Source organism: Diabrotica virgifera, chromosome 2 (assembly GCF_917563875.1).
Source record: "Diabrotica virgifera virgifera chromosome 2, PGI_DIABVI_V3a".
NCBI classification, from domain to species: Eukaryota; Metazoa; Arthropoda; class Insecta; order Coleoptera; family Chrysomelidae; genus Diabrotica; species Diabrotica virgifera.
In genome coordinates, this window is record NC_065444.1 from 96547882 (window position 1) to 96561909 (window position 14028).

The 14028-nt window shown below is 41.3% G+C and overlaps 1 protein-coding gene across 1 annotated transcript in view; it reads left to right on the plus strand.

The window, feature by feature from the left end:
* Window positions 1-14028, plus strand: part of LOC114326390 (FGGY carbohydrate kinase domain-containing protein) — a 102408-nt gene that overhangs the window by 53515 nt on the left and 34865 nt on the right. The window contains exon 5 of the mRNA XM_050642733.1: window positions 2831-3141. Within this exon, the coding sequence (XP_050498690.1) occupies window positions 2831-3141 (311 nt within the window). The remainder of the gene's footprint in view (window positions 1-2830; window positions 3142-14028) is intronic.

Below are 14028 nucleotides of genomic sequence, written 5' to 3' on the forward strand. Positions count from 1 at the left end.
CTAATTAAATACAATATTTAAAAAACGAGCCTGTACCGCCATTAAGAAGAACAAAAAAATACACTTTCTTCAAATAAACTTTTTTATCCGATGCATAGATTTTGTGTCATTTTGGAACTACTAATGAAATAAAAAATTTTAGTAGTTCCAAAATGACACAAAATCTAGGCATCGGATAAAAAAGTTTATTTGAAGAAAGTGTATTTTTTTGTTCTTCTTAATGGCGGTACAGGCTCGGTTTTTTAATATTATATTTAATTACAGAGTAATTTCCACATATTAATATATTTTTCAAATTGGGCTCTGTACCGCCATTCTTTATTATATTACGAATACGTGTGCCAAATATCTCGAAAAAATATTCAAAATTACAGCCGCAATCTTGGAACGCGTTTTCGCTACCTGTTGATCGCTACTGTTTCCTCTTAAGGAAAAGTTTAAAACTTAGTACAAAAACAGAGTATTCGGAATGTTCATTTAAAGATTGAGTTACTACTTATTCCAAGTAATATAACTTTGGTGAATACAAATATAAATATTGTGAATAATAATAGTTTTAAGTATCTAGAATCAGTTACGTTATTACAGATAAAGGGGAAACATATGGAGACGCACGCAGTAGAGTTAGGCTGGGGTGGATGAAATGTGAAGAATCGACGGGTGTGTTATGTGAGAGAAAGTTTCCAATAAAACAAAAGACAATTATATAAAACTGCCATAAGACTAGCTGTGATGTACGAAACTAAACGTTGGGGCGTTAAAAAAAGGGAAATAACGAATATATGTGGTGGAAACTAAATTGCTTAGTCTTAGATGGATCCGTGGAGTGACAAAAAAAGTGTGGTACCAATTAATGCCAAAATGAGGGAGTATATGTTAAGATGGTTAGGGCATGTTCAACACCGAGATGCTAATAAACCAATGTGAGAAGTTGCCGAGTTACAATTCCCTTCTAAGAGTAGAAAAGAAAGACCAAAGAAATGGCGCAGACCCTTAGGCACGATACAGTCTATGAAGGGAATTAATATCAATATCACCCAAGATAGAAATTTATAGAGAAATCAAATTAGGGAAACTTACCTGGCATAGAGATGAAGGCAAAGAGACTGATGATACGTGGAGATCTTCTTCTTCTTCTTCTTCTTCTTAACTCAGGCAAGATTCGTTAGTCTCTGGCACTTGGCCATAAGACCTTTGTACCAAACCCTGTTCTTCTCCTTAAACTTTAATAAGTCCTGTGGCCCCAAAGAAAGCCAACAGTTTTCTTATTGGTAGTTTTAGGATCTCTTCTGGTTCAAACCTCATTTGACCAGTGAAGTCCTGCCTTACATCACCTAGCACACTGCAATGGCATAGTATGTGTATGGCAGTTTCTTCTTCCATTTCGCACTTTCTCCACCATGGTTCATTCACCTTACCTAGTTTGTATAGGTGATTTCTTAAACGGCAATGTCCAGTCACCATTTCAGTGACGGTTTTGATCTCTCGTTTATTGAGGTTCAACAAGCTGTTCGAGAGTTTTTTATCAACATTCTTGATTATTTTTTTTAGTCTGGATTTGCCCTTGAGTGGTTCTCCATTTATTTTGATGATTCTTTATCAGCCATTTCTGAACCTCGTTTTTCATAGCATCTTTAGTGATGCCACAGAAAGGTTTTGGGCCTTCAAAAGTTTCTCTCGAGCTTTGTTTCGCTAACATATTTGCTCGTTCGTTCCCATGCACCCCTTCATGACCCGGCACCCATATTAAAGACACTTTATTGTCTTTTGCCAGGTTATTTCTTTGCAGTTTCTCACCAGTTTTGATTTGGTGAGAGGGTTTTTTACAGCCAGAATAGCCGATTGGCTATCTGTGTAAATGTTGATTCTCTTAGCTTTAGGGTCTTCATCAATGATTTCATCAATGCAGGCCACCAAAGCAAAAACTTCAGCCTGGAACACCGTTGTATGTTGACCTAGGCTGTAAGATTTATTATAGTTACATGTTTGCCCAAAGACTCCTGATCCAGTACCATGGGCAGTTTTAGATCCATCAGTGAACCATATTAAGTCCCCATTAATATTTGGGACTTTTTGTTCTCTAGATGGTATAATTGTGTTAATCTTCTCAGTGAAGATTAGTTCTGGTTCATCATATCTGAGTTCATCATAAAGATGGATTCCTCAAGTATAGTCCCAGTAATGTTTGTATGGCTATTCAATACATAATTTGGCCTCCAAGTATTGTTTGCTTTGAGTCTCAGGATGGTCATAAAGGCTACCGCCGAAATATATAATTCCAGTCTTAGATGGATCAGTGGAGTGACAAAAAAGGTGTGGTACCAATTAATACCAAAATGAGGGAGTATATGTTAAGAGGTTAGGGCATGTTCAACACCGAGATGCTAATAAACCAATGTGAGAAGTTGCCGAGTTACAATTCCCTTCTAGGAGTGGAAAAGAAACACCAAAGAAATGGCGCAGACCCTTAGGCACGATACAGTATATGAAGGGAAGTAATAATAATATCACCCAAGATATAAATTTATAAAAAAATCAAATTAGGGAAACTTACCCGGCATAGCGATAAAGGCAAAGAGACTGATGATACGTGGAGATGAAACGTCTCTGAAACTGTGGAGACAGTAACTGTTCAGACAGAAGACTATGGGAAGACCAAGAACCAATATCATTTGGAACTTCAATATAACAACTGTTGTTGGTTCTTGGTCTTCCCATAGTCTTCTGTCTCTTTTCTTAAGTATTGTATCCTCCCTTTTCTTTTTCATAATATTACAGGACTTGTTTAAAATTCTACTAGATAAATCATAATATTTGAATTTAATTTCAGATCCTCATGTTCTCTAGTGTGCAAATGGACTTACGAAATGAATATCGCCGGCACCGAGGCTTGGAATAAATCCTATTTCCAACAAATAGGCCTGGAAGATCTGGCTGAAAACAACTGGCAAAAGATCGGTAGCGTTGTATTAGCTCCAGGATCTGCAGTAGGCAAAGGACTGTCCCAACAAGCAGCTGCAGAGCTCGGACTAGTGGCTGGTACTCCTGTGGGTGCTTCCATGATAGACGCTCATGCTGGTGGATTGGGTTTGATTGGTTGTAGGGTTCCCGGAGTAGACCCTGCGTTTCACACGCGAGTTGGTAAGTTTACAAGTGTTGCTATAATCGAGGAAAGTAGAAGTATACAATGCTAGCCAAAAGTCCCCTCCCCCTTGTATCTTTTAAACAGTTATACTTAAGGGGGCCGGACGTAAAAGGGTTTAAGTGAAGTTTTGATAGTTCTGAGATAATCAGCTTCAAAGTTGTTTGTTTTATACATTCTAGGAGTCAATAAACTAAAATATGTGTAGTGTACAATGTACCTACTATAAAATGATAAAAATATGAGGATATATTATTACTCTTACTATATCCTTCCTTTTTTTTCAATTATTAAAAAAACGTACTTGAATCGGTACATGGTGTTAATAAATGTTACTGGAAAAACGGTATAAGTGCAGATTTTAACTACATATTACTAATCATTTTTGTCCCAGCTGTTATCCACAGTGTAACTACATCTGGCACGTTGCATAATACTTAATTAGTCTTCAAAATTTGTCACAAATCTAATATTTATTTACTTGAAATTAATCATGTATTAACATGTGTTTACACATTACCTACAGAATACTAAAAATAGTTTTGTGGTAAATGGTTCAAGCGCATTTAAACCCGTTTATTACTATTTGTTTTTACAGAATAGTAAAAATAGTTTTGTGGTAAAACGGTTCAAGCGCACGGTTAAACCTATTTACTACCAAAGCAAAATGCAATTGTTTTCAGTGAACTAAATTGAATGGTGATAGATGGCGACTGTAGGGCGAAATATGCTTAAATCATTTTACCACCAAGTTCTAATACCATTTAAGTATGCGAATGTGTACTTAGAGTAAAATTTTAAAAAAGATAACGTACCTAAACCCTTTTACTTCTAACCCCCTCACTTATAATAGTGAAATTTGGAGGGAGGATATAAACGGATGTAGGCTTCTCAAATAGTCATAACAAGTAACGTAATAGTGACATATGACGTTACAGAGCTATAGTTGGTTCGCTAAACTCAGACGCAACTGGCTAGATCTTTCAGTCGATATTTTTTTTTGTTTTTTGCCAATTTTGCAAAATTTGGCAAAATTACTAACTGTTTAGTGATTATTAACTATTTAGTAATTATTTTTTGCCAATTTTACTAAAATTGGCAAAATTACCGACTAAAACATCTAGAAAGTTGCGTCTGAGTTTAGCGAACAGACTATACTTTGACCGATCATTTTAAATGCGACCTTATGTGATATCTCATTTGAAAGGTATTGAAAATAGGTATTCACTCATACTAATTCTGTTTAGGTCTAAGTTGATTTTGAGGAATAAATTAAATAAATACTAATATTATATAAATTAACGCAATAAAACCAGAAGAATGGGTAACTCATTTCGAGAATCTATACAAAGACGATAACGACGATAATAATGAAGTACAAAGAAATGACCTACAAAACATTCACCAAGAAGAAACAGAGAATGACAACATCACCCAAGAAGAAGTAAACGAAGCAATCAACAGATCAAAAAATAGAAAATCACCAGGTCCGGATAATATACCAAATGAATTAATTAAATACGGAGGTACAAAAATAATAGAAGAGATAACAACATTATTCCAAAAAATTGTAAACAACATGACAGTACCAGAGGAATGGAGAGAGAGTATAACAATACCCATCTACAAGAAAGGCGTAAAGACAGATCCTACGAACTACCGAGGAATTACACTACTCAATTCTACATCAAAACTATTGACAAAAATTCTATTCCAAAAAATATATAAGAAAGCCGGTGTATCGGAAGAACAACAGGGTTTTCGCCCAAACAGATCTACAATAGACGCTATTTTCATAATGCGACAATTAGTTGAGAAATCAATAGAATTCGACAAGCCCATGTTCACATGCTTTGTAGATCTGAAACAAGCATTCGACAGAGTACGATTAAAGGACGTGCTCAGTATCCTTGAAAAGAAAAACATAGGTCAGAGGTATAGAAACATAATCAAAGAGCTCAATAGATCCAACAAAACACGAATTAAAACCACACACGGGCTCACGGAAGAAATCAAAATCAATGCAGGCATTAGACAAGGGGACAGCCTCAGTCCATGCCTATTTAATTTAATAATGGATGAAGTTATAGGTAGTGTTAACATAATGAATCAGGGATACAAAATGGGTAACCGAACCATGAGAATACCTTGCTACGCAGATGATGCAATCTTAATAGCCGAAAACGAAGATGACTTACAACGCCTACTACAAAAATTCAAAATAACCGCCGAAAAGTATAACCTGACAATATCCAAAGAGAAAACCCAATCGATGGTAATATCCAGGAACCCAATTAGATGTAAGTTAGTAGTGGACGACCATATAATCGAACAGGTAATGGATTGCAGATACTTAGGTGTGGAAATATCTAGCGACAGGCATCTGTGGCAAGAATCAAAACAGCAGGCAATGAAAGCAGCGAGAATATCTGGTTTCCTGAGGGATATAATCTGGCGGAATAAATATATGAGCACCGAAAGCAAAGTCCGCATTTATAAGACATGTGTTAGACCCGTACTGACATACGCAGCTGAGACAAGGGCCGAGACAACAAAGACCAAACAGATAATGAGAACAACAGAGATGAAAACCCTAAGATCCATAAGAGGTATCACACTCAGAGATAGAGTACGAAACGAAGACACATTGAGAGAGCTAGGCGTTCAGGACGTAGTGAGATGGACAAGAGCGCGACGACGCATGTGGAGGGACCACGTAGATCGGATGGACCCTGAACGTATGGCGCATTGGGCGAAAACACAGAAGCCCAACACCAAGCGACCCATAGGAAGACCCAAAAAACGATGGTACGAGAGTTGGAGCTCCGGATCGCAGCAAAGACTGCAACAGAAGAAACAGGACATAGTCCTATTACAAGAAGAAGAAGAAGAAGAAGAAGACTAATATTATAACTTTGCATTTAATTAATAGAGATCCAAACGTCCACCTGTGGTTATTTGTCGAAAAAGTTGACGTTGCCGTAAAAACAACTAGAGGATTTAAATACCTCAACTTTGTTGACAATTAACCATAGGCGGACTTTTGAATTTTTATTAATTAAATGCGAAACTAGAATTTTAGTCATTATTTAATTTATTCATCAAAATCAACTTAAACTAAACAAAGTTAGTGTGGTCGAATAGGTATTTTCAATACCTTTCAAACGACATATCACTTGTCATTAAGGTTACATTTAAATTATCGGTCAAAGTGGCTCTGTAACGTCATATTATGTCACTATTATGTCACCTATTATAATTATTTGACAAGCCTACGTCCGTTTATTTCCTTCCTCCAAATTTCACTATTATAAGTATAACCGTTCAAAAGATACAAGAGGGAGGTGACTTTAGGCTAGCACTGTATATTTACGAAACATAAATACTAGCCAGAGTTGACAACACATGTTTTAAGCTAAAAATTTAAAATATTATGTACCTACTTTAAAAGTAAAATGTTGACAAAAGTGTTTAAGATAATGTTCGGATACACTTTTAGCAGCGAGTTTAATGCAAAATAAAATCAACCCCTTTTAAAAGTTAACGTCAAATAAAGTCTAATCCTAAAGCCTTAAAGCATATTTTTATCGAGGAAACGAAGGAAGTCTATATACTTCTTCTTCTTCTTCTTTTGACTCATGACTCTGTATGTTTTCAATGTGCCTCTAGTAAACTGTTGTTCAATCGTTTACGTGGTCTTCTTACTAACCATCTTCCTAATGGGGAAAGTCTCTTGAATGGTGGAACAACTCCCCAGGACAGAGACAGGCCAAACAGTTCATCAAAGGACATTCGGCTAAATTTACAGCAGACTTACTTTCGCGCAGTCACAGCACTGTCAGAATGATAGTGGGTCTACTGACTGGACACTGTAGACAATAGACACTTGAGTCTCATAGGCCTGACAGAAGAGGACACCTGTCGGTTCTGTCTGGAAGAAGAGGAAACCGCTCTACACGTTCTGTGTCATTGCGAAGGTCTCGCACGAGTGCGGTTTCTAGAACTCGGGGAGGAAAAACCGGAAGCACCAGGCTACATGAAAGGCTAGGCTCACTATCAAGACTGTTGAGTCTCATTAAGAGGACCAAGCTAGATGAAGTGCTTTAAAAGAAGGGGGAAACACAATAGATCTGCAAAGGTCGCAGTGTATCAGGGGGGATGAATGGCGAATTCTCGGCGCCACAAAACGGGGACCTTTTGGCTATGGAATGGTAACCCAGACAGAAGAGTCCAGATGGAGAAAATCAGCTTTAAAAAAATCCGCAATCTAAGCTGGAAGACATCGCGGCGAAGGATGAATGGCCATGCGTAGTTGGTCGAGAGCGATTCCTGCGAGGAACCAGGCGACACCTCACAGTAATTAGCCTTACTCCGGCATGCGGGGCTCTGGTGGAGTGGACTGCAATTCCCTAGCTACTCGTGGGAACAATATGGACAAAAATATGGAAACCAATATTCACGAACAACCCGTAGTAGAAAGCCCCGAAGGCACTACTACGCAGATAGCGAAACCGACCACAAGGAAGGCAGTCAGAGTCACCTCCTTAGAGGAGGTGGATCTGATGACAGACAAGGAGGTCATTCAGGCCAGGCTGGCTGGGGCCTCCAAGAAGAAGGTAAAAGATCTGGTGGGAAAAGGCCAGGATTACATTGAAGCCAAACGCTCGGTGATCAAGGCCAATTTTACCAAGGTCTTTGGACGACAGGAGGGCAGTGCCGCTAAGTCTAAAGAGAAGGCGGAGCAAAAGCTGGAAATGGAAATGGCTACGCAAAAGCCTACAAAGAAACGGCAAAGGTCGGACCACAGCACGCCGCCAGCGGAAGTCAAAAAGAGGCCGAGAAAGTCAGAAATGACTTTTACACAAGCCCTTTGCTCGGCAAAGGTGGCGGTAGTATGTGATGGCTTCCCCGAAGTCAAGATGGAACCCACAAAGCTTAAGGCAGTGCAAACATCCATCTTGGAGGCTTTGGAGAGAACGCCAGAAGGAGGGCCGCAAATCAGGCTGCTAAAGAGCACGTTCAAACCCGGTTACCTGGTAATGACGTGCGCGGATAGTGCAAGCGCACAATGGCTCATCGACACTGCTCCCGCTCTAAAGCCTTGGGAAGGTGCAAACCTCCAGGCTAAGGACGAGAGTGAAGTCGAGAGGCCGTGTTCTTGCACTGTCTACATCCCAGACGAGGACGGAAAGAGGTTGGAGGCGGAAAGTGTGCTGACTCGATTAAGGGTCAGCAACCGAAAGCTCAACACTCTTTTATGGACCGTTTTGGGCAAAACACCTGCAGGAAAAGGGCAGGTATGGGTCCTCTCAATGGACAAAGAGTCCTTTGAGGAACTCAAAAAACTTCAAATGTGTCCTTACTTTGGCATAGGAAGAATTAAATTTCGTGTCAAGGATGATGGGCACATTGAGAAGGTTGCAGAGGCCGGACCAAGGGGGTTGCAAGGCGTAACTGCCACAACCTCGGCAGTTAAGTCTAAGCAAAAAAGAAAAGAAGTCAAACCTTCAGAGGCGCAAAGCTCTAAAGTAGCGTCAAAGAAGGTTAAGACTTCGAGCAAAAGCAAGGCTCCCCCTAAGGATGATAAGTCAAGGGAAGGAGCAAAAGAAGGAAAAATCCCGGAAGAAGTCCGCACCGACTTGCAGGGGAGTGCTACAGACCCGCCCAGAAGGCTAGAAGCCACTGAGCGTGTGGTCTCTCCCATGGAAGGGGTAGAGGACACGGGAAAACCCGAAAGATAGCCTTCAATTTAGAGGAAGGCAGAATAAAGATCCTGCAGGTCAACCTACATCATGCCAAATCTGCGTCGGCGGTTTTGTGCAGAAGGTTTGATATGGAAGGCCTGGACTTGGCCCTACTGCAGGAACCATGGCTCCACGGAGGGAGAGTTGCAGGCTTAAAGCCGCAACAAGGTAAGTTACTATACGATGCGAAAGGAGAGACACCTCGAGCATGCATTGTATATGGCAACGAAGTAAACTGTACACTGATTCCGGATCTTTGCTGCGGAGACTTTGTTACAGGTATTCTAACCGCTTCCACCGAGGAAGGTAGTAAAAGATGGTTGGTCTGTTCTGCCTACTTCGCTGGAGAGAAGGTCTTCCGCCCAGGCATAGTAGAGGACGTTATAACCTACAGTCGAAGGGAGAACCTTCATCTAATACTGGGATGTGATGCCAATGCCCACCATCTGGCATGGGGGAGTACGAACATCAATAGTCGAGGTGAGTCTTTACTACAGTTCATCTTAAGCATGGGTTTAGAAATAGCCAATATAGGAAATAAACCTACCTTCGTTACGGCCACGCGCAGAGAAGTCTTAGATGTAACACTTTGCAGTGAAAAAACGTATGATACTATAAAGAATTGGCATGTGTCAGAGGAACCTTCATGTTCCGATCATTGGCACATTCGATTCGATTTAGCTACTTCGATTCGAATGGTGGCAAGATTCAGGAACCCGAGAGAGACGGATTGGGAAGGCTATAGAGGCTCACTCGAGAAGTCTCTCGAGGGAGGAATCGGCACCATAAGAGATAGGGAAGATCTCGAGCTGGCAATTGAAACGGTGAGCGGAGCTGTTCTGGCCTCTTACCAGGAGAATTGTCCAGAGAGAGAAAAGAAAGGAAAGAAAAACACACCCTGGTGGAATGAACACTTACAAAAGCTTAGGGCAGATGTAAGAAGGCTATTCAATAAAGCCAAATTCAACCAGGAGTGGTCCATATATAGAGAAAAACTGACGCAATACAATAAGGAGATCCGAAAAGCCAAAAGAGACTCGTGGCGAAAGTTCTGCGAGGAAGTCGAACAGGCTCCCGCATGCTCCAGAATTCACAAGGTCCTGGCTAAGGATGGTATTGTGAATCAGGTCGGCCTCTTGAAGAAAGAGGACGAAACGTATGTGGAAACCCTGGAGGAAAGCTTAATAATGCTCACCAAGGCACATTTCCCCGGCTCATCTATTGACAATAATCCTCCGGTAGAGCTAGCTTATCCCAGAAGGCCTACTAAGGCGGACTGGAAATTAGCTACCGACATCACGAGACCGGAAAAAGTCAGGTGGGCGATCAATAAATTCCAGCCATATAAATCACCTGGAATGGACGGGATCTATCCAGCCTTCCTACAGAAGGGACAGGATGTGATTATCCCGCATCTAACAAAGATCTTTAAAGCTAGTTTGGCATGGAGATATATTCCAACTGCATGGCGAAGGGTGAAAGTCACATATATCCCCAAGGTTGGTAGGGTAATGGACCAGACCCCCAAGTCATACAGACCAATAAGTCTATCCTCTTTCCTAGCAAAAACGCTGGAAAGATTGATAGACAGGTATATTAGGGACGATGTGCTGATGGAAAAACCACTTAGCGATCGTCAATATGCATACCAGCCAGGAAAGTCAACTGACTTGGCACTGGATGATCTTAACAGACTGCTCTCAAAGTCGCTAGATGACACAGAGATAGCGGTGGCGACGTTTCTGGACGTGGAGGGAGCATTTAATAACGTCTCCTTCGAGTCTGTAACGGAAGCGCTTAAAAGGAGAGGAGTTCCTGCCTTCATATGCGAGTGGACAAAGACGACCTTAGCAAATAGGATCATGGTGTCCTCGTTAGGTGAAGCCACCATTGAAGCGAAGGCAGTAAGCGGCTGCCCACAAGGAGGAGTTCTATCCCCATTACTGTGGGCAACGCTTATGGACGACCTACTTAACACGCTGTCCAGGGAGGGTTTTTACTGTCTGGGATATGCGGACGACTTGGTAATTGTAGTTCGAGGACGCTTTACCAAAGTAATTTCAGAGAGACTTCAAGTCGCTCTGAGGATGGTGGACAGCTGGTGTGAGAAAGAAGGCCTGAAGGTTAACCCTCAAAAAACATCCGTTGTTCCCTTCACCAGGAAAAGAGCACTGCAAGGCTTACAGCCACTAGCGCTCAAGGGAGTAGAAATCCCATTCACAAGTCAGGCCAAGTACTTAGGTGTAATATTCGACCAGAGGCTGACATGGAATGCACACATTCAAAAAGTCACACAGAAGGCCATTATGGCCCTGAACAGATGTAGACGAATGTGTGGCAAGAATTGGGGGTTAAATCCTAAAATGAACCTCTGGCTATACACAAGGGTTATAAGGCCCATGCTAACTTACGGTTCAGTGGCGTGGTGGAACAAAACGCAACAGTCCGGGGCGATTCGATTGCTCAGTAGCACACAAAGACTTGCATGCTTGAGTGTTACGGGAGCCATGAGAACAGTCCCAACGGACGCGCTAGAAGTTATACTAAACCTACCACCTCTACATATATACATACAGAGTGAAGCCAGATCAACAGTACATCGGTTGATCCAGGGCCAAGCTCCAATAAGTATGATGCAGGGAACTGATAACTTAAGGCTATACCAGGACATAAAGGCAGACCCCGTTCTAGGAATGCCTGTAGACCGAATGGTTACGAGGTATAGCTTTAACAAAAATTTTCAAGTCACAATACCAAAAAGAGAGGACTGGGAAGCTGGTCCGCCGATAACGGCAAACTCAATATGGTATACGGACGGCTCCAAAACCGATATAGGTACAGGGGCTGGAATATATGGCTTAAAACCAAGGACGGAAGTCCGGGTATGTCTAGGGACATATGCGACCGTATTTCAAGCCGAAGTAGCTGCTATACAAAGGTGCGCTATGGAACTAATCAGTCGGAATCTAGATAACGACTCCATCGTTATCTATTCGGATAGTCAAGCGGCTCTGAAGGCTCTCAGTTCGGTACAGGTCGATTCATGGCTGGTATGGAACTGTTTGAGTGTCCTCTCTCAGGTGGGAAGTCGAAACAGATTGACACTTGCCTGGGTGCCGGGACATAAGGGTTATCGTGGCAACGAGAAGGCCGATGAATTGGCCCGAGAAGGCGCATCTACGCCACTGGTTGGTCCGGAACCCGTCTTTGGAATCGCAAATACGATAAAAAGAGCAGCTATACAAAAATGGGCGCAACAGAGGTCTCTTGAATGGTGGAACAACTCCCCAGGAAACTGGTGCCTCTAGTAAACTGTTGTTCAATCGTTTACGTGGTCTTCTTACTAACCATCTTCCTAATGGGGAAAGTCTCTTGAATGGTGGAACAACTCCCCAGGACAGAGACAGGCCAAACAGTTCATCAAAGGACATTCGGCTAAATTTACAACAGACTTACTTTCGCGCAGTCGAAGCACTGTCAGAATGATAGTGGGTCTGCTGACTGGACACTGTAGACTCAATAGACACTTGAGTCTCATAGGCCTGACAGAAGAGGACACCTGTCGGTTCTGTCTGGAAGAAGAGGAAACCGCTCTACACGTTCTGTGTCATTGCGAAGGTCTCGCACGAGTGCGGTTTCTAGAACTCGGTGAGGAAAAACCGGAAGCACCAGGCTACATGAAAAGGCCACTATCAAGGCTGTTAAGTCTCATTAAGAGGACTAAGCTAGATGAAGTGCTTTAAAAGAAAGGGGAAACACAATAGATCTACTAAGGTCGCAGTGTATCAGGCTCTATTGGCCGCCCCATTTTCTACATTCTACATTCTACATCAGGCTCTATTGGCCGCCCCATTTTCTACATTCTACATTCATTCCTATTAAGGAACGTTCTCTCGCTGTCTTTACTACTTTATTTGTTGTAATTCGAATTATATGATCGTTTCTACTCTTCTCTTCCTTAACATCGATTTACCCGTTTACCCCAGTTAAATCCATTTCTTACCCTGAACGATATCCAAATGGATTCTGAGTCTATACACCTTCATACACCACCCCACAAACCCGCCGACTCCAATGTAATTTAGAAATAACTATGTACTTCTAAACTACACTGCAGCCAGCGGGCCTGTGGGACAGTGTAAGAAGGAACACAGACCCAGAATCCGCCCAAATATCACTCAAGGTGAAAAATGGAGTTAGCAGGTTAATACTCTTAAGCCCAATTCCAAAGACACGTTGAAGTCAGCGGTTTAAAAATTTAAACGTCGGCAAAGAGAGATAGAGAATAATATATAATAGTGCAAAGGAAAGAGAACACGGTTAGCACCCCTTGTTATTGTGCAATTAATAAATATTTATTATTTGATAAAATCGATCGAACCCAGATACACTACCAGTGTGGGCGGTAGAAATTTTATTATTAAGTTAGTTAATTCATACAACGATAAATTTCTTAACACAACGTGGTAAGACCACTACATAATAAAATTGCTATGGCACTGATCGCAGCTCCATTGGAAGGTTTATTGGACGCTTTTGCACCTGTATGTTAAATTTCTTTGAACTGTGGCATTTTACCGACAATTTATGGAAAAAGATTCGACGCTCCATAGGACAATAATGTGGTACCGAGGCCATAAATTAGGGTTTAGTATTATAGGACTGGACCCGCGTGCCAAAAAAAGTTGATTAATAGCAAGCTGAAAATTTGTTAATAGCTTAACGGTGTCTAGTCGGACAAACTTTGATGCATGGGAACATTGAAACAGGAGAAGTTTTAATTGCGGAACAGGTTAAAAATTTGGAACAACAGACTACGAAAACGTCCCATGTATTTTGTCGGACAGAACTTCCAATTAATTAAACTCCCTTTCATTAAACTCTGTTGCAAAAATGAGACTGACATTTATCACCAACTGGGCATTTTAATAAGTGGAACACGTAGAACATGTCAAATGACAGGAATTCTTCTTCTTAAAGTCCGTCTCCTAGCCGAGGTTGGAAATCATCACAGCTATTCTTATTTTACTGGCGGCCGCCCTAAATAGGTCGATGGAACTGCAGCCGAACCATTCCCTCAGATTTCTTAACCAAGATATTCTGCGCCTACCGATACTTCTCTTACCCCTGATTTTACCCTGG